This window comes from Aquarana catesbeiana, linkage group LG02 (assembly GCF_042186555.1).
Source record: "Aquarana catesbeiana isolate 2022-GZ linkage group LG02, ASM4218655v1, whole genome shotgun sequence".
Lineage (NCBI taxonomy): Eukaryota > Metazoa > Chordata > Amphibia > Anura > Ranidae > Aquarana > Aquarana catesbeiana.
Window position 1 is genome coordinate 647,568,444 of NC_133325.1, and position 21,674 is coordinate 647,590,117.

General features: G+C 41.0%; 1 protein-coding gene across 1 annotated transcript in view; it reads left to right on the forward strand.

The window, feature by feature from the left end:
- SMS (spermine synthase) overlaps positions 1 to 21,674 on the forward strand; it is a 333,972-nt gene that overhangs the window by 303,025 nt on the left and 9,273 nt on the right. The window contains exon 10 of the mRNA XM_073616503.1: positions 1,416 to 1,531. Within this exon, the coding sequence (XP_073472604.1) occupies positions 1,416 to 1,531 (116 nt within the window). The remainder of the gene's footprint in view (positions 1 to 1,415; positions 1,532 to 21,674) is intronic.

Sequence of the window (21,674 nt, forward strand, 5' to 3'; positions counted from 1 at the left end):
TTTCTAATGACATTGGCTGTATATTTGGGGTTATTGCCCTGCTGCAGAATCAATTTGGGGCCAATCGCATCCCTCCCTGATGATGTGACATGAAGGCTAAGTATCTACCTGTATTTCTTAGCATTGAGGACATCATTGATCCTTACCAAACCTCCAACTCCAGAAATGCAGCTTCAAACCTCCTCCATGTTTCACTGTTGCCTGCAGAAACTCACAACTGGACCGCTCTCTTCATTTGACCGTTCCCTTCAGGAACAAACTGCCTTTTGCTACTGCCAAATATTTCAAATTTTTCTGCACCCCAGTTGCTAGTTTTTTGTGCACAGTTGAGTCGCTTAGCCTTGTTTCCATGTCCTATGTATGAAAACCTAAGAACTGGGGTGCAGAAGAATGGCAGCAGATGCTTTGGATTGATGAGTCATAATGTGCCTACTAGGTCTGCTCGAGGACCTCCTTCTAGTTGCATATGCCAAGACATTCCTAAGGATACATTGTATGCTTCCCTTCCTTAAACCGATGACACTTCTTGTAACAGATAGCATATTATGTACTTTCTTTCACTTTTATGTGGGCTATGTACTCCAGAAATATCATATCAAACTTTGTTGTTGTTGAACTGTGTTTTGACTTTTTTGGTTCTTTTATTGTCTTGTATGCAACAAAACACAGTAATGATGATATTTAAAAACCCCAAACCCAACAAAACTATACTATATTGCAGTTTACCAGTCTTTACATTTGGTGGTCTTTTTTCAGGCTTTATTTTTCTTCATTTTCATCTAGTGATACTGCCAGTGGCACACTTCACTCACTGTACTGTAACTACAGGGGAGCCCCATTGTTGCCTTTGGATTGGAACTGTTGAGGACTACAGAACACCCCCACTCTTCAAAGCATATTTACTAGGTGTTTTATAGCGTCCTTGCTTTATGCTTGTCCGTTTCCATCGGACTGTCATCTGATTAACTGGACAGATGGGGAACGTCTGTTTTAGACCAGATCGGTCACAGTCCGCTGACATCCACCGCTCCATAGAGAATATGTATAACAAAGCTCAATAGTATATTTAACATGCCAAAGGGGAGCAAATAAAAGGAATTAACTGCTAGTGCTTACATACACTTTATTAATTGCGCTGTAGCGCAGTATGTTATTGTGTGAACCTTTTCAGGCTGCAGAGATTTTAAAATCTCAATTACTGACAGTATGGAAATCTCCACTCCATTTTGGGTTAATTATGCATTTTTCCCACCTTTCATTGTGGAAAAAAACTGCAGTTTAGTAAGTCTCCTGCCATGATTCACAGACCACTTTTGCCATAAATTAAATTTTCTTAGTGTGCTGTAGAAAGCTATCATTTACAGTATAAAAAGCATTACATTTACCATTGTTTTCTTGTCTGCTTCCTCCCACAGGGAAACTGTGTAAACCTGACTGAGGCTCTAACACTTTTTGAAGAACAACTGAGAATGCTTTATTGCCCTGTGGAATTTTCTAAGGAAATAGTGTGTGTTCCCTCCTACATGGAACTGTATCCTTTCTACACTAAGCATTAGAAAAGGCATACTTTAAGATAGCAGAACATGCCTGTGTAGATGAAACTGTGTACAAAATTGTAGAAAAGTAAAATGTGTAACATACAATATATTTTTTAAGTTAGGTTAAAAGGGAACACATTTTTGGAACAAATAATGTCAGATTTATAGGGGTTGTAAAGTCGGAAGGTTTTTTTATCTTAATGCATTCTATGCATTAAGATAAAAAGCCTTCTGTGTGCAGCAGCCCCTTTGGCCCCCCCTAATACTTACCGGAGCCCCATCTCTGTCCAGCGATGTCCAGGAGTGTCTCAGCTGTCTCTCCCTCCTTATTGGCTGAGACACAGCAGCAGCACCATTGGCTCCCGTTGCTGTCAATCAAAGTCAGTTAGCCAATCAGAGGGGATGGGGCCGAACAGCAGCTCCGTGTCTGAATGGACACATGGAGCTGCAGCTCGGCTTGGGTGCCCCTATAGCAAGCTGATTGCTGTAGGAGCACTCAACAGGAGGGAGCTGCCAGAAGCACAGAGGAGAGACCCAAGAAGAGGAGGATCTGGACTGCTCTGTGCACAGAGGATGCAAGTATGTCATGTTTGTCATTTTTATAGAAAAAAAAAACGAGACTTTACAATCACTTTAAAGACCCCTCCCTCCTTATTAATTCACAAATAATTTCTTTAGCCACTCCTGCTTCGGAAAATTTTACCTCCTTCATGACCAGGCCATTTTTCGCTATTCGGCACTGCGCTACTAATGGACAATTGCGCAGTGATGCATCACTGTACCCAAAACAAAATATTATAGATATTTTTTTTTTGCAAAAATAGAGCTTTATTTGGTGGTATTTCATCATCTCTGTTTTTTTTAATTATATTTTTCATTATTTTTATATAAACAAAAAAAAGCCAACAATTAAAAAAGAAAAAAACAATATTTGTTTACTTTCTGCTTTAAAACATATCTGCCCCCCCCCTCCCTAAAAATCATATCTCTTAATAAATTTTGGCCAAAATGTATTCTGCTACATGTCTTTGGTAAAATAAAATCCCAATAAATGTATATTTATTGGCAGGGCTGGTGCTAGACTATTTTGCACCCTAGGCAAGATCAGCTACTTGCGCCCCCCCCCCAAAACACAAAAGCAAACAAACTGAATGGCTTTGTGCAGTGTCATTACATAACAGCCCAATACACTCCTTGAACATAGATCCCAGTGTGTACTGTGTGACAATCTGTCAGTGTTTTTTTTTTTTTATAATGTCACTTTTTTATTATTTCACTGTGTGCCATTATAAAAAATAAATTAGTGGCGGAAGTGGCCACAGTGGTGGAACACCAGGGCCCGGTTACAAGTTGCTACCCTGGTAGTTCGGGCTGGATTAAGAGCATCATGGGCCTGGTGCTGGTGCTTTGGTGGGCCCTGGATTATGAAGCCCCTTTCTTAACCACCACGTGTGTCTAGGCACTTCTTCCATCACCACACACTGCACCTGGGACCCCTTTCCTCATCTACTGTGCCTGCAGCCTCCCTTGCCTTACTACCCACTACACCTGCAGCCCTCCTCCCTCACCACCCACCGTGCCTGGGCCCCCCATCCCTCACTATCCATGTCTAGGCACACCTTCCCTCACCATTTACCGTGCCTGTAACCCTCCTTTACTGCAGACATACTACAGAAGGTGATCAGACTGCAGACGTACTGCATGAGATGGTCAGAGACTGCGGACATGATAGAGGAGATGGTCAGAGACTGCGGACATTGTACAAGTGTGTCCTAGCAGTGACCAGTGGGGAAAAACATTGATCACACTGCATGTGTAAACAGGAGTTTACAAAATATAACAAATTGTAAAAAAAAAAAAATTATACGAACAGTCAATTGCTCAGACACAGGAGGACAGTAAATGGTTCACAAGTCTGTGAAGCTCCTAGCCTGACCAGCTAATTCCTTCAAAGATAACAAGGAACAGGTCAAACAAATCATGGATGGCTGACACAGGACTCTGGCACAAATAGCTCTATAGAAACAGCTGAGTGGTGTGGAGTGTAAGGAAAAACAAAGATAAGAAACAGTGTGAGAAGGAGGGGAAGTCATCCTATGATCAGTACTCAGCACACACGGGAGAACACACTGATGATAATTGGACTTCTGCAGCCGGTGTTCTATCGAGAAGTGCCCCCTATCGAAAAATGCCCGGCCGGAACTGCACATGCGCAGAACGGAGCCACAGAACAGCTGAGTTAAAGATCAGCTGTTGTCTCACGTTGCCAAGGCACATTCATGTAGGTGAGGGATGGATATTTACATGAAGGGGGCGGATATTTCAATGATGGGCAGTGCTGGGGGAGGAATTTTTATCGATGGGCAAACAAATCTACTAAAGAAATCTTTAGTTAATTTTAGGGCAGCTTTTTCTATATTACATAAACACACCCCACAAGCGGCAATCTTCGTGTACCGGCGGTCAATCTTCGGCCGGACCCGGTGATCAGCATGTGCTGTGACGAATCACAGCACAGCTGGGCCAGCGGGCATACCCCCTACCCAGAAAAGCACATATATATGTGATTCTGCGCAGCCGGCTCGCACTGTAGCAGTAAAGCTACAGTGCGCGGTTAGCAATAGGTTATTGGTGGACCAATGTAACTGTACAGTGTATATCATACCTGGCCGATGCCCCCAGAAGCTGGAAATCTTTGAGGTTGACACATCTACTCCAGTGATCGCAAAACAGCTCATTCATGAGCAGGGACACACATTAATGGCAAGTAATAAGGTTGGTGCTGCAACACAAGAGGATAAGGGGGAACATTTAAAAAAAGAATTCCAGTTATGGATATTTTATGCATAGTTGCATTGGTCCACCTTGGATCAATGTAACTATGAATATAACATACCTGGCCGATGCCCCTGGAAGCTGGAAATCACTGAAGTAGACACTGCTTCTGGGTCCCCCACCGAGCTGATGCACTCTGAACACAGGAAGTTGCCCGCTCTGCATTTTTTAAATGAATGCAAAGCATTCTATGATTGGATGAAGTGATATTTTATTATAGTTATACTACTGTATCAGTACTTTTCATGTTATCCTTTTAGTTATGGAAGTTTTTCCAAAAACAGAAAATAGTATTGCAGCTTACCTGCAGTGCCTACATTAATTTTATTTTTTTTCCACCTGGTAATTCCGCCATTAAAGCAGAGTTGCGGCGATAACATTTTTTATTTATTTTTTTATCCTAGTATTATTTTCAATGTAATTAAAATGAGAGTATACAATGTTCTTAACAGATTCTTCAAAGATATATAATCCTCACTGTAATATAGGAATCCTCTGTTTGTGGCCATTTCCATTATTAATGTGGGCAATGTGAAGCCCAATCGCGTTCTCTTCCTGGAGTATGTGTGGAGATGTGCATGCTGGGTAACCAGCATGCACCTCTCAATCTTGTGCATGCGCGATTCAACCGCGGCCGTAGCGCCAATTGTTTGTAACGTTGCCATAACAACGGTCAGCGACAGAGAAAGGTACTGCCCCGTTGTTATGACAACGTCAGGAAATAACGCGATTTTAGAGCACATTACTGCTCAATGGGAAATGATGTGTCATCATTTGCCAGGAGCATAGGCAAGGGAGGAAGTCTCGAGGAGCTCCGCAGTCCAGGAAGTGGCAGATTAGGAGGACTGCATTACAACAAGGCGTTTAGGGTAAGTATAACATTTTTTTTTTTCCTCCAAATGTTTGTTTATAGGTTGAAAGGAGTCATTTAAAGGAAAACTTTTTTTTAGGGTGGAACTCCGCTTTAACACACTTCTTGTCCTAGGGTGACAACCGTACTGAGCAGCATAGTCCCCTTAGGACAGGGAGTGTCAAGACTACATAACACTGTGTTTGGACTATACTGCATAATACTTCCCTCTCTTCTCCATACCAGGAGTAGGTATTTTGCAGTCCAAGGGGATAGCAAGGAAAAATGCTTGCTGATAACTTCCTGTGCTCTCTGCCAGTTAAATGTTATCTGTGATTCCTAGCTGGATGAACAGTTTTTTTTTTTTCCGCTTGTCAAGCCGATATAACAAAATGCTTTCCATGGTATTTTTAACAGATCAAAAGGGAGATAAATAAGGCTGGCTGGATACTTATGCAATGTTCCTTTAGATTTACCAAAACCATATAATATGAGTTCAAACCTAAACACTTTCAATTTGCATGCAATCAGGCAGGCCCTTGCACTACATAATTGAAGGCAATTCTAAAGGAAATTGAATAAAAACATTTTATAATGTATGGCCAGCTTAAGAGAATTTATTGTTGGTTTACATACAGTTTAATGCTGTAGAGCCAGGTCTTCTAACATGTTCTGTGTATTGGTTCATCTCTTATACTAAATGCTAATTTACAGGCATGAATGTCTCTGAAAAAAGCTGTGAATATACTCCAGAGATACTTTCAGGAAACATCCTACACATTTTCCACAGAAAGTGGCACATATAATTTATTTAAAATAGAGCCGGTCCACACATCCTACTATAAATAATGGGATGTGAAGTCTTTTTTTAGAATATGTTAAAAATCACTTGCATCTATATTTGGGATTATTCCACACATCTTGTGCCATTTAATGAAACATTTTCCACACAGTTAGTGCTAATGTGTTATCTATAACTAAAGTGGTGTCAGATATTTGACATTGCATTAAAGATGTTCATCATCATGTCCTAAATTTATATGTATTCTGTATGTAGGAATATGTTTTACATGTGAAATATCAATCAATTACCTAGTTAGCTATTGTATGTATAATAAATCATTGTAAATCTGCTGACCCAGGACAATGAGGTATACACACAGTACCAAAGTAAATGAACTGAATTGAGAAACAGAATTATAAGCATACTGTCATTCATTTTAAAGTGTACTAGCAAAAGTGTGCCTGATCCAGAACAGCCAAGGTTGGGGATCGTGGCAGCTGCAGTAGGGGGAGCAGGTGCTGGCTGGTGCGGTGGTAACAGTTTGTGGGTTTACCACTGGAGCAGTCCTGGTGGGGATGGGGGCAGACCCAGTGGTGAGGGGGGTGTTAGTAGTGGGTGAGATGAGTGAGTTGGTGGGGCAGCTGAGAGTATGGAAGCTTACCAGGGTTGTGAGAGCATGGATGTTGGTGTTAGGGAGTGCATTTACAAAACTCCTGCCAGCACTTCCTGTGTCGCCGGTCTTTCTCCGCCTTCACTTCAGCAGCAGTGGGGGGAGAGGGGGACTAGCAAAGTAGATAGACTTAAGAAAAAAAAAATGCTGCCAGGTGTTCAAAAACCCAATTTTGTCCCTACGTTCTCATCACTTGTCCAGCTTAGCCACTGAGCTCTTACCACTCTACCAACACTCCTCTTCGCTACAGTAGTAGAAAATTACTTTAAAAGCCACTTCCAGCCCAAGGACGTCATATGATGCCCTTGACTTTCAGGGGGAATATCTGAATAATGCCTGCAGTTACAGGCATCATTCAGATATCCTCTTTTTCAGCTGGCGGTTCTGTGCACCGTAAAACGATCATAGCGGCTGTTCAGCCGCTAGATCGTTCTTACAGGCGATGGGAGGGGATATCCTCCCCTCCCGCCACCCTCTGGTGCTTCTCCAGGCTCTCCTGTGCCATCGGGGACCCGGAGAAAGAATCGTCCGACGCCGGATGTCGATCATAGAGATTTCCAGTCACCAGATGGTCCCCAGTCAACTCTATGACCGTTGGAGGCCCGGGCGCAACGTTATGACGTCACGTCCGGGCCACGCTTGTAAACAAAGCCGCGATCGCAGCTGGAAAGCATGGGCTCATTAATTTTTTTTTTTTATTTATTTCATGCTTTCCAGCCTGGAAGAGAGATGTGGGGGTCTTATTGACCCAGCATCTCTCCATAAAGAGCACCTGTTACACACCAGTCCTATTACAAGGGATGTTTACATTCTTTGTAATAAGAATAAAAGTGTAAAAATAAAAAAAAAATCACATAAAATAAGCAATAAAAAAAAAAAAAAAAAAATTAAAGCGCCCCTGTCCCCGGTAGCTCGCACACAGAAACGAACGCACACGTAAGTCCCACCCACATATGTAAACGCCGTTCAAACCACACATGGGAGGTATCGCCACGTGCGTTAGAGCAAGAGCAATACTTCTAGCACTAGACGACCTCTGTAACTCTAAACTGGTAACCTGTAAAAAAAAATTACAGCATTGCCTATGGAGATTTTTAAGTACAGAAGTTTGGCGCCATTCCATGAATGTGCGCAATTTAAAAACGTGACATGTTGGGTATCTATTTACTCGGCGTAACTTCATCTTCCACATTATACAAAAAAATTGGGCTAACTTTACTGTTTTGTTATTTTTTAATTCATGAAACAGTATTTTTTCCGGAAATTAATACATTTGAAAAATTGTGCAAATACTGTGCGACATAAAAAGTTGCAATGACTGCCATTTTATTCCCTATTCCCCACTCGCTCTTGTCCGCAGTAAGCCTACAGTCAGAAGGCGGCAAGCGGACATCTTTTTACACCCACTGAAGTCTTGCATTTCACACTTAGTTTTACCAGTGAACTGAGCTTATATAGTCAAATACAGTATTTGGAAGTCCGTGTGACTGTTTTGATGTTGAATTTTAATAACTTCAGCCTGGGAAGAATTTACCCCCTTTCTGACCCGTGCGTTTTTTGCGATTCGGCACTGCGTCGCTTTAAATGACAATTGCGCGGTTGTGTGACGTGGCTCCCAAACAAAATTGACGTCCTTTTTTTCCCACAAATAGAGCTTTCTTTTGGTGGTATTTGATCACCTCTGCGGTTTTTGTTTTTTGCGCTATAAACAAAAAAATAGCGACAATTTTGAAAAAAACATTATTTTTTACTTTTTGCTATAATAAATATCCCCAAAAAAAATTAAAAAAAAACATTTTTTTTCCTCAGTTTAGGCCGATACGTATTCTTCTACATATTTTTAGTAAAAAAAATCTCAATAAGCGTTTATTGATTGGTTTGCGCAAAAGTTATAGCGTTTACAAAATAGGGGATAGTTTTATGGCATTTTTATTAATTTTTTTTTTTATTGTGACTGCGACATTATGGCGGACACATTGGACATTTTTGATACATTTTTGGGACCACTGTCATTTATACAGCAATCAGTGCTATAAAAATGCATTGATTCCTGTGTAAATGGCGGTGAAGGGGTTAACCACTAGGGGGTGGGGAGGGGTTAAGTCAGTACTAGGGAGTGTTTTCTAACTGTAGGGGGGATGGGCTAGCTGTGACACGTCACTGATCTCTGCTCCCGATGACAGGGAGCAGAGATCAGTAACACTGTCACTAGGCAGAACGGGGAGATTCTGTTTACATCAGCATCTCCCCGTTCGTCCTCTCCATGAGGCAATCACGGGTATCCCTGTGGCAATCGAGTCCACAGGACCCGCGACCCGACTCACGGAGCTCCCGGCCAGTGTGCACGAAATGGCATGGCAGGAAATTCAGTGGGACTTACCTGTACGCCCATTTGCCCAGCCGTGCCATTCTGCCGACGTACATCGGCGTGTGCCGGTTGGGAAGTGGTTAAAAGTATCGGCAAGCCTGCTGATCTCACAGGTTTGCTAATCTGACAGAACACCGCTGCTTTTAAAATTCAACATCAAAATAGTTTGACGGATTTCTAAATACTGTATTTAACTATATAAGCTCAGTTTACTGGTAAAAATAAGTGTGAAATGCAAGACTCCGGTGGGTGTAAAAAGATGTCTGCTTGGCGACTTCAGACTGTGGGCTTACTGCGGACGCGTGCGGGTGTACCAAGATGACCACAACGGAACATCACTAAGGTTGCATTTTCTGATGGGTAGCTGCTGTTTGATAGAACACTGGCACCCAAAGCCGATTGACTAATCAGCTTAGGGTGCTGACATCGCGGGATTCCTGGACAGGTAAGTGTGCTTATATTAAAAGTCAGCAGCTACAGTTTTTGTAGTTGTTGACGTTTAATTTTTTTTTTTCCAGCCTGGAGCTCCTCTTTAGTACAGCGACTCCTCCTGAGCTTAGTGTGTACCAGGCTTTAGTCTCTCAACCCACCAGACTCCACCTAAAATTGTGTCACTTTTCACAGACTGACCTTTTAAAAAAGCTAAGAAGTGTAATTCTGCACACTGCATTTCCTTTAACTTGGAACTACTATAAACTAATATTGTAAAAGGTATGCTTTGGTCCCCACCATGTGTCTCCTTTCAGCTGCAATAATGTTACACAGCTAACAAATGGTTTTTACAGAATGTGTTGACATATTACATAGGATTAAACACATTTGGCTAGAGACAATTTATATAATCCCTGCATCTATTTCACTACAAAAGTTTCCCTGAAAACAATCATTAACTATGAAGTTTATCAGATTGCCAGTGACCAACATACAGCAGCAGCCCAACATCTGCTTAACATGTATCTGGAAGCACTTTGCTTGAAGGTTATGTGAGAAATTGTTTCCCACTTTCATGCACTCAATATACTTCTCCTCACACTAAGGGCCAGTTCACACCACATGCAGTCCAGTGCGTTTTTTTTCTGCATCAAAAACGCATGGAAAGTAGGTTATATGGTTGGCAATGGCATAGTTCACACCAGTGCGGTCGGTTCCAGGATGTTCCAGAAAAAAAAAGTAGACCATGCCGCATTTTTCCTGCACTGGACTGTACTGGAATGTGGTAAAACGCTTTAAAAAAAAACACGCTGGAATGCACTGGTACATAGTACAGTAGGAAGAAAAAACAACAAAAGCATCTGGAATACATCCGGAAATGCATATAAATGAATGAAAAAATGCCAGGAGCATGAGAGCCTGGACACATGATATATGAAAGGTTTTATAAATTAGTAAAATACGGGAGAAGAGTGGTGTCCAGCACAGAGCTGATATCCGCACTTTGGTATAAATGGGCCCCAAAATATATATATTGTGCCACCTATAATTTTTATGGACAAAAGTCTTTATTATACCAAATGTACAGTATACAGTGTTTCACAAAAGTGAGTACACCCCTCACATTTTTGTAAATATTTTATTATATCTTTTCATGTGACAACACTGAAGAAATTACACATTGCTACAATGTAAAGTAGTGAATGTACAGCTTGTATAACAGTGTAAATTTGCTGTCCCCTCAAAATTACTCAACACACAGCCATTAATGTCTAAACCTCTGGCAACAAAACTGAGTACACCCCTAAGTGAAAATGTCCAAATTGGGCCCAATCAGCCATTTTCTCTCCCTGGTGTCATGTGACTCGTTAGTGTTACGAGGTCTCAGGTGTGTTAAATTTGGTGTTATACACTCTCACTGGAAGTTCAACATGGCACCTCATGGCAAAGAACTCTCTGAGGATCTGAAAAAAAGAATTGTTGCTATACATAAAGATGGCTTAGGTTATAGGAGGATTGCCAAGACCCTGAAACTGAGCTGCAGCATGGTGTCCAAGACCATACAGCGGTTTAACAGGACAGGTTCCATTCAGGCATCGCCATGGTCGACCAAAGAAGTTTAGTTCACATGCTCAGTGTCACATCCAGAGGTTGTCGTTAGGAAATAGACGTAGGAATGCTGCCAGTATTGCTAAAGAGGTTGAAGGGGTGGGGGGTCAGCCAGTCAGTGCTCAGACCATACGCTGCACACTGCATCAAATTGGTCTATATGGCTGTTGTCACAGAAGGAAGCCTCTTCTAAAGATGATGCACAAAAAAGCCTGCAAACAGTTTGAAGACAAGCAGACTAGGGACATGGATTACTGGAACCATGTCCTGTGGTTTGATGAGACCAAGATAAACTTATTTGGTTCAGTTGGTGCCAAGCGTGTGTGGCGGCAACCAGGTGAGGAGTACAAAGACAAGTGTGCCTTGCCTACAGTCAAGCATGGTGGTGGGAGTGTCATGGTCTGGAGCTGCATGAGTGTTGCTGGCTAATGACCACCCACCTAATATTGAGTAGGTCCCCCTTTTGACCCAGCAAGGCATTTATGTAACTAGACCTCTGAAAGTATGCTATGGTATCTGACACTAAGCCATCAGTAGCAGATCCTTCTGTAAGTTAAGAGGTGGTGCCTCCAAGGATTGAACTTGTTTATCCAGCACAGCCCCCAGATGAGGAGGTCTACAACTTGCACTTGTGTTCCTCAAACCATTCTTGAACCATTTTTGCAGTGTGACTTAGCGCATTATCCTGCTGAAAGAGGCCACTGTTATCCAAGAATACCATTTCCATTAAGGGGTGTACTTGGTGTTTTGGCAATGTTTATACCTCACTTAAATGATTAACGATACAAAAAATAAGTGACTAAACCTTTGTCTATATAAGAATAAAAACAAACGATAACAGGGCGAAAAGATAAACAATTACATTTATTTATACAGAAAAGAAACGTTAGAATAATTAGAACTTATCAAATATCTCAGGTGATGTTACAGGTACAGTGTTGCTTAGGCTGCAAAGATAATTTAGGCCGAACTCAGACATGGTTACAATGGGCATACACAGGCTATCAATATTTTAAGACAAGTCCTAGGACAGAAAAGGTTAAGGAAAAAGTAGAGAGATAAGGGAATACTTAACACAGACATCCTGTCGTCTCAATGGTCTGGAGTTGAACAGAGAGAACATTTAGCTCTCTCCCTATTTTATATACATTCTCCACCAATCAACAGATGCAACATATTCATTGGTCCAGAGTTGCTTCAAATTCTTATTGGCTACCTCTGAAGCCTACTGTTCATTGGTTCACAGTTGCCTCAAATCCTGATTGGCTACCTCTGAAGCTTCCCAAATGTTCAAGCTGAGGTTTAAAAATTCCAGTGCACTTAAGTCTAGGAATTAATGAACAATTCCCTTTGACCCCCAAGTCAAGCAGTTCGGACATTTACACGTCAACGGCCCCCTGGTGAGGTAGACTCTTTGATTCCATTAACACCTGGGGACATTCCCTGGTTCCCACAAGACAGGAGAAACAGCATTTCTAAAAGGTGAGCTGGGCCCTTATTATATCATGATATTAAAACCATCTACCTACATACACACATATATATATTTTATATATATATATATATATATATATATATATATATATATATATATATATATATATATATATATATATATATATATATATATATACACACACACACACGCATCCCTACATATACATACATCCAATGGGGCATGGCAATTTAATTAGAGTCCTTGCAATGGTTCCCTTGGAGCTCCTTGATATGAATATGGATTTCAAAATTTCCATCACATTGGTCAGCAACAATGTTTAGGTAGGTGGAATATGTCAAAGTATCATCCACATTAATGGCAGGGCCCAAGAATGACCAGCAGAACATTGGCCAAAGTATCACAAGCCTTTACCAGCTTGCCTTCTTCCCCTAATGCACCCTGGTGCCGTCTCTTGCCCAGGTAAAGAACACACATGCACCCGGCCATTCACTTGATGTAAAAGAAAATATGATTTATCACACTAGAAGAAAAGAGTCAAAGAAAGTAGGATGTTCAAAGATGACTAGCCATTATTTTATCCAAACTGGTCATCCTTGAACACCCTACTTTTTTGTCTGTTTTCTACTGATTGATTTTGGATTGATGACCTGCTGCTATATATGAGCTGTTTACCCGCAGTTTATGCTTCTGTCCACATATATCATTAGTTGCTGGGATTTATTAAACCAGGCCACTTTCTTTTATTACTCTGTGGTCCAGTTTTGATGCTAAGTTACACGCACATTGTATGCACTTTTGGCTGTTGACATAAGTCAGCATGGGCACAGTGACTGGTCTGTGGCTACAGAGCCCCATACGCAACAAACTGTGATGCCCATTTTTTCTGCTTTCAATACAGCAACTTCAAAGGCATGTTTATTTGCTGTTTAATATGTCCCACCAACTTTCAAATGCTATTATAACCAAAAAATTGTTATTCACTTAACAATAGCAAGAGTTTTCATATAACATAAATTATACTCCCGGCAATCCAATTCAAGAATGCAGTGTTTTCAAGACATTAAACAATTCAAGCAGAACTGTTAAATACATAGGTTATTTAAATATACACACAAAAGGATGGAGGCTTAATAACTGTGTAATAGTGCATTAGCATTACATATTTACAACTGTCACGATTAACCCTTTCATGACTAAGCCTATTTTTGAAATTTGGTGTTTACAAGTTAAAATCCGTATTTTTTGCTAGAAAATTACTTGGAACACCCAAACATATATTTTTTTTAGCAGAGAATCTAGAGAATAAAATGGAGATTGTTGCAATATTTTATATCACACGGTATTTGTGCAGTGGTGTTTTAAACGCAAATTTTTGGGAAAAGGGACACTTTCATGAATTTTAAAAAATCCAAACAGTAAAGTTACCCCAATTGTTTTATATAATGTGAAAGATGATGTTACGCCAAGTAAATAGATACCAAACATGTTGCGCTTTATAATTGCACGCACTCGTGGAATGGCGACAAACTACGGTACCTAATTTCCATAGGCGACGCTTTAAATTTTTTTACGGTTACCAGGTTAGCATTACAGAGGAGGTCTAGTGCTAGAATTATTGCTCTTGCTCCGACGATCGCGGTGATACCTCACATGTGTGATTAGAACACCGTTTACATATGTGGGCATGACTTCCCTATGCGTTTTTATTGCTGCGCGAGTTCGCGGGGACGGGGTGCTTTAAAAAAAAAAAAATTTTATTATTATTTATTTTATTTAATTATATATTTATAAATTGTGTTAAAAAAATTTTGACTTTTATTGCTGTCTCAAGGAAAGTAAACATCCCTTGTGACAGTAATAGGTGGTGACAGGTACTCTTTATGGAGGGATCGGGGGTCTAAAAGACCCCCGATCCCTCCTTTGCAGTTCAAAGTATTCAGATCGCCGAAAACGGCGATTCTGAATACTTTGTATTTTTTGAAAATCAACGCCATTGGCAGCCGAGTAAACGGGAAGTGACGTCATGACGTCGCTTCCGCGTTTACAATTAGAAGGCTGGAACGAAGCCGCCCACAGCTTCGTTCCAGCCCGCCCCCAGCCGCCGGAGGCAGCTGATTGACCGGGAGGCCCGGTAAGAGCGGTGGGAGGAGGCGGGAGGGGGGGGTGTCCCCTAGCACTGCTCCGGTATAACAGCCAAGCGGCTTTTAGCCGCATCGGTTGCTATACTTGGATAGCAGATCGCCGGCTCTAAACAACGGTACCTGCAGCTGCGGGCATCATCCCGGTATAACCCCGGAAAGCCGAGTACGCACATCTGCGTACGCTCGACGGGAAGAGGTTAAGTCCACCTGGAAATTCATTGCTCTAACAGCAGCTTGTAGTCACAGTTTTAGGGCTTTTATAGATGGGCTTCAGACTCAGAGGTGAGTCAAATGCAGTATGTTTTCAGGCTATTCCAAGACAGTGGGGTTGATTTACTAAAACTGGAGTGCAAAATCTGGTGCAGCTGTACATGGTAGCCAATCTGCTTCTAACCTCAGCTTGTTCAATTAAGCTTCAACAAAAAAAAAAAATCCTGGAAGCTGATTTCTGTGCAGAGCTGCACCACATTTTGCACTTTCCAGTTTTAGTAAATCAACCCCACTGTGACCCATGTTTGATTTACTTTGTTTTGCCTTTCAATTGCTGAAGAAGTTGCTTCCGCAAGATGATTTGAGTCTCTTTGCATTTATGCTGGCTTGTATTGAAGAAAAAAAGCAGCTTAGATGTTACCAAGACATGTACATGAAGTGACTTTTGCTAAAATAAATGTATAAAATAAAGGGCTTCCTGCAAAGGAGACTAAAGCTGGGTGTACACTAGTAGAATTTCAATCAATATTTTTCCATTGTATAAATGTTCTAAGGTTACTTGCACACAGTACTGATTAAACATCAGTAAGTCCTGGCTGAAATTTCAGGCATTTTATTTTGTAAATACGTGTGTAAAATATATGTTGCCTCCCAAAATGCAATATTTAGTTGAGGTGTGCATTGTACATGCATATTCATGTATTTGCACGCAAATACTGACTGACAAATCAGATTTCTGTATTTTTTTTTAATGACCTACTGTATATGCACTGTACAGGCACATTGAAAAAAATGGTCTGCATTTACAGCAGTAAAGTAATGCCTGTATTCCTAAATATGGTGAGACCAAAGAATGTTAATTTTGCTAATCATTAGTGGTTTTAAAGTGGCATTCATTTTCAACCGCAGTGAAGAGAAAACTCAAAGGAGCAGGGTGGTAATTTTTTCCCAAATGTATGAATTTCTAGCAGTGTATGTGGTTTTCATTTGGTAAAGTCCATTCCTTTCAAGATCGAATGTTAAACGCAAACAAAATGTTGAACTACTTTGGAACGACATTCTAATGTTCTGAGAATTTTCGAACAAATTTTATCTAAGAATTTTTGTTTGAAATTCTACTGGTGTACACCCAGATTTAATACTCATCGACTGCCCATGCTGCTGATCACTGCTATGATAAAATAGATGAAATATAGTGGGCCCTTGGATTGTGAGTAACGCGGTTAACAAGCGTTTCGCAATACAAGCAATTATTTTTTAAAATCCTGACTCAGTTTTGCGAGTGTTGTCTCACGAAATGAGCAGGATTCAAGCCTCTATGGTGTGCAGTTCCGCATTTGGCCAGAGGTGTGGGGGCGTCGGTGAAACTCGGAACTGTTCGGAAAAACTCAGAAACACTCGGAAATACTCAGTTTCCGAGCCTTTCTGAGGGTTTCTGAGTGCAGCCAAGCAGTCTCTGAGTATTTCCAAGTCTCTTCGGCGCCCCCCACCTCATGCGGTACATGGCCACATGCAGTATTGCATGCAATTATCTTTGTTTCCATTGACTTCTATGGGGAAACTCGCTTTGATATGCGAGTGCTTTGGATTACAAGCATTCTCCTGGAACGGATTATGCTCGTAATCCAAGGTTCCACTGTATATGCAATATCCAACAGTTCCAGAAGTGTTGTTTTCCTAGTACCCCTATGCACTCACTGGTTCCTCCTGTTAGATGTGTCGTCACTACTTGAATCACTTAGCTGAGATATTTTTTCGTGTTAAGTGCATGCATTCTAAGTAATGTTTAAGTGCAAAACAGACATATACAGTATGGATTACCTACTCCCTTGACTATGTCTTCATTTGTTTTTCTCTTCAGCTTTTCTCCATGGCGTCACTCTCTCGTTGGCTGGATGAGTAAGGCATCGGTCCCTCGCTGGCTAGGTAGTTTCTGCAGAATTACCAACAACAAGGGAATGACTCTTCACTCATCCAATCTGGGAATGACATCATGGGAACAGGTGTTTTCTCTGTCCTTTCTAATAAGTGTGTCATGATCCTTACTGTTCTAAGCATTAACAGTTTTATAGTCTATACAGATAGCTTATTCAGGCTATACATAGAAATGTGAACTGGCTTAATGATTCCAGTATTACTTCCAAAAGATAGAAGAAATGGAAATTAAATATGGTAGCTAAAATTACACACAAAAATATATATATATATATATATATATAGATATAGATAGATATCTATCTATATCTATATATAGATATAGATTATATATCAATATATAGCATCACCCTCTTCATTTCGGTTAGCGTATTTGTTTATGGTTAAATACGGTAGTCTAGACTAGTCTCATAAAAAAGAGCTTCAAATTTTAACTCCTTTTCTCAAGACAGTTTTGTATTTCTTTTGAAATGCTAAGTGACAGGCTACTTTGAGATCTTTCAGGCTAGATGAAGAATTATTGGTAGCAGACCTACTTTAGCAAGGAGATATTGCTTGTTTGTTTTTGTTTTCAGGTTATTTCCTCTGCTGAGCTGGTGGGTTTATTGTTTATTTTTGAAGGACTTGCTCACCCAGTGTTAAAAATTGCAACATTAGTCTAAATCTGTCTTAGCATGAAAACGAATGACCCTGACTAGACAACGACAAGAAGAACAAAATGACAGCAAAATAGATAATATTGAATGTCAGGGACATAGCCTGTTCATCTTGTCTATTTTCTAGTGATTGTGATAGACACAAGCCTTTCTTATCTTTACAAGACCCTTGTTCCTTCATTCATGTTTGCACAGTTCTTATTGCATTATTTATAGCCTTTGTGTCCTGGAAGCACAAGGACATATCTTGCAAAAACTGGCTATGAAAGAAGGGTAGCTGTCAGCTAACAGTTGTATTTGCTTGTTATGATTATGATTATGATTGTGTTTATTAGCAGATATTTTTGTTCACCAGGAAGAGTAAAAGGAAGAAATTACCTGACATTCTCGTAGTACACATGGACCATAACAAAACTTTTTGAAAGGGCCTCTGCTTTCATCCAGTCAATCAGTGTTTCAACGTGTTATCTAGGACCATCATGGGTCAGGTAGTACCAGCTCTTGGGCAGGGATCACACTGGTGTCTTGTGGTGTGGGTGCAGTGCGATTTGTATCTGTGTTTTTATATGCAGTTTTAGGTGTTATCCTATTGACTTCTATTAGACCGTGTGTTTTCTGAAAGCACATCAAAGATGCAGCATGCAAGACTTTGATGCACTTTCCTGAAAATAAAAGGCTATAGGATTGCACCTAAAACTGTGTGTAAAATGTGCATAAATCTCACTTTACCCAGACTGCAGCACATTGGTGTGAATCTGGCCTTAGGCAATTATAATTTTTAGTAAGTAAGGAATATTATTTGCAAGTAGGCAGTACAACATTTAGCATAGTAAGTGATTTGAAATGCTGACTGTAAGAAACTCAAAGCACTACTCCATTAGGAATGTTTTCTCTTAACATTTTGAACTAATACCATGTCCAGGACAGCAGGACAGGAGACAGGAGATAAGTGGAGCAGTTGCCACTTGAGTGGGAAGACACAAATACTATTAACAACCTGACAGAATGATAACCCTTTTTTATTGTATTGAAAAAAAAAAAATACACACTGGAAGCAGTAAAACAAAAACTAAAGCCAGGTAATTTTAATCATGAGTAGGCTTTAGTTTTCCATATTTCAGTGATACTATGCTGGATATCGGTAGTCTAACCCCTTAGAGCCAGTGCATGCCGGCCTTTATAAGGGTTTAGAATGGGGGGGCGGGGCTTATGATCATGTGACCACCGTGAATCACAAGCAGCGAATTGGAGCTTTCCGTTAGCTGGCGTTAACTGTGCCGGGAGCACGCAGGGCGTGCGCTCTTGGTACAGCTCTATCGGTGCTGTTACACGCAAATATGTGGCTGCTCGGTGCCAAGGCCTGACCGCCGAGAGGCCGCATATTTGCGTGCGCTCGGCGCAAAGAGATTAAGGATATCTAAACCCTAACAATGAACTTCTGTTATTATTATTATTAACTTCTGGTTAGACGACCAATATCCAGCCTTTTATTCTGCTAAGTATACCATCCAATGCATTTACATGTATCTGCTTAATACATGCAAAAATATATCAGTTGATTTTGTTTGATAACTTCCTATGCTCTCTGTCTGTGCTGCACTCTTGTTGGTAAACATTATTTCCTATTCTCTCTGTGTTGACTATGGAATGCCCCCCCCCCCCCCCCCATGTTATGGCTAGGTGTTTTGTAGGCCTTTCCATATTATGGCAAGGTGTTTTGTAGGCCTGTCCCAGGGTGACAAAACTGCTCCCCCCATCAGTACAGTACAGTGAGTGAGTAAGGATTGTCACCCTAGGACAGGAATTGTGTTACTAGCATGATTACAAGGTAAAAAAAAAAATCCGAACCCTCCACATCTAAGCACTACAATGCACAATACATTACTTTTGTGTTCTTGGGTTTAAGCACACTTTAAAGCCCTGGTACCCAATATGTAGTCCACTTGCGGCCCACGGACTCTATGTGCATCCCACTACATTCTGGGCAGGGTCTGCTGCTTGTTGGGCACCAGTGCAGAGTGGCAGCAGGATGCCAGATGCTGGAATGCTCTATGCATTCCTGTACCCATTGCTTTAACCAGAGTTGGCAGTAGGATGCTGGTTGCTGGTACGTTCTCCAATTTCCTGCACCCAGCACTAAAATTAAGTTGATGCTGTCAGATCCCCAGTGCTGGGGATTATTATTGCATCCACATCAATGCTGGGAGATATTACTTTCACCTTTGTTACCAATATTGGGAGTTACCATTACTGCCACGATCTCTAACAATGGGGCTTATTTTCCCCCCACTTCAGCGTGCAAAAACAAACACAGTAGGGCTGAATTGATGGGTGTTGAGGTGCATTACTGACCATTTTATTTGAAACGACTGCCTAATGCATTGAGTGTGCCTCCAGTCAAAAAACATGCTGCTATTGTGCAGCCCTTTGAAAGTGTCTGAGGCTGCATTTTAGGCCCTCTTTATTTTTCATGTAACTTTATAGGTATAGTTAGTATAGTTACTGACACACATTTTAGTGCCATAGGTTGTTTACTCTAATTATTATTGTTAGCTTGGGTAGAAAAATAACAAATATGATTTTAATCAGGAAAAGTAGTCTGCAGAGGACTGTGAAATGAACCATTGCACATCATGTCAGGCTTACTATATGTTCTGCTTTCTATCATATTCTGCATTTAGCTTTAAATTGGTGCATAGTAGGGCTGTACAATGTAATGTCAAGATGGGTAGAAAATTACGATAAATATACTTGCATTCTAAATTCTAGGTTACTTTGTAAGATATGCTTTGTTTTGTCCAGAAAGTGTCTATATTTTGGTTTTTATATCCATGAGCTGCCTTCCAATTCCACCTTTAACTGCAACTGCTTCATTGTTTTAAACATGCTTAAATTGTAATCTATGCTGCCTTCAAATTCTTTACCTCTGTTCATATCACTGTGATGTTTGTTTTTGTTTTCTTATTGTCCATCTCTAAATTATGAGCTGGTTTTATCTTTATAGCCATGATCCCCGGCTCTCTTGCTGTATATTGTAGTCTGTGAGAAGTTCGTTCTGTCAGCCATGTGTTCCTCCTAGGCAATCATGGCTGATTAATTGGCAATAATAACCCCACCGAACTCAGTATAAATTTTGGCCTTCTCTAGGGGATGCACAGCCAGGGGTTTGCACAGGCAGGGATTGCATTGGCAACTATCATCTTGGATAAAGTATTCATATTGGATTAAGTATTACACTTCGGCTCAGCACTTCAGCGAAAGGGAAAAAACACAACAGACTTCTGCAGAACACTAAAAAGACTACAGGTGACCTGATCCTCCATCAAACTTTTTCATCTCTTATCCAGGCTTCCTCTCAATCTCACCACACTGTATCATGCACTCCCTACTTTCCCTTCTCACAGTTGCATCCCCTCTCCTTAAATTCTCTCTCCTTCATCCATCTTCTCCACCCCACAGCTTATATTTATCACCCTCACTCCTTTCTTCACCTTCTTACTGCACATACCAGCTCCTGCTAATTCTGAACCCATATACCAATAAAACTTGAAGGACACTGGGACATGTTTCCCCACATAAATCACACTCCCATATCACCTCTCTCACCCTTCCGCTTCTCCTAACTTCTGGAGATATTTCCCGAAATCCTTGACTACCATCATTTACCTTCGGCCAACATACCCAGCACCCTCCATCCTCTGATAGCAGCCGCAATCCACACAATCTCATTTCTATTCCTCTTCAGCCTAGAACCAGCCTCCCCTTCTCCTGTGCCCTTTGGAATGCTTGCTTTGTTTGTAACAAACTCACCACCGTCCATGACCTATTTATCACAAACTCCCTGAACCTACTTGCAATCACTGAGACCTGGAATCAAGAATCTGACCTTCCTTCTCCTGCTGCTCTCTCCTATGGTGGCCTCCTGTGGACTCACTCTCCCAGGCCTAGTGGATGGAAAGGAGGTGGTGTTGGAATCCTCCTATCCCCTCAAAGCACTTTTCAGGTTCCTCATCCACCCCCTCTCTGTCCCTCTCCTCATTTGAAGCTCACTGTATTTGTCTATTTTCTCCAGGTTCATTCAGAATTGCTGTAATCTATCGGCCCCCTGGACTGGTATCAAGCTTCCTTGACGACTTCTCTGCCTGGTTACCCTACTTTCTTGCCCAGGAGATTGCTAATCACTTTAAA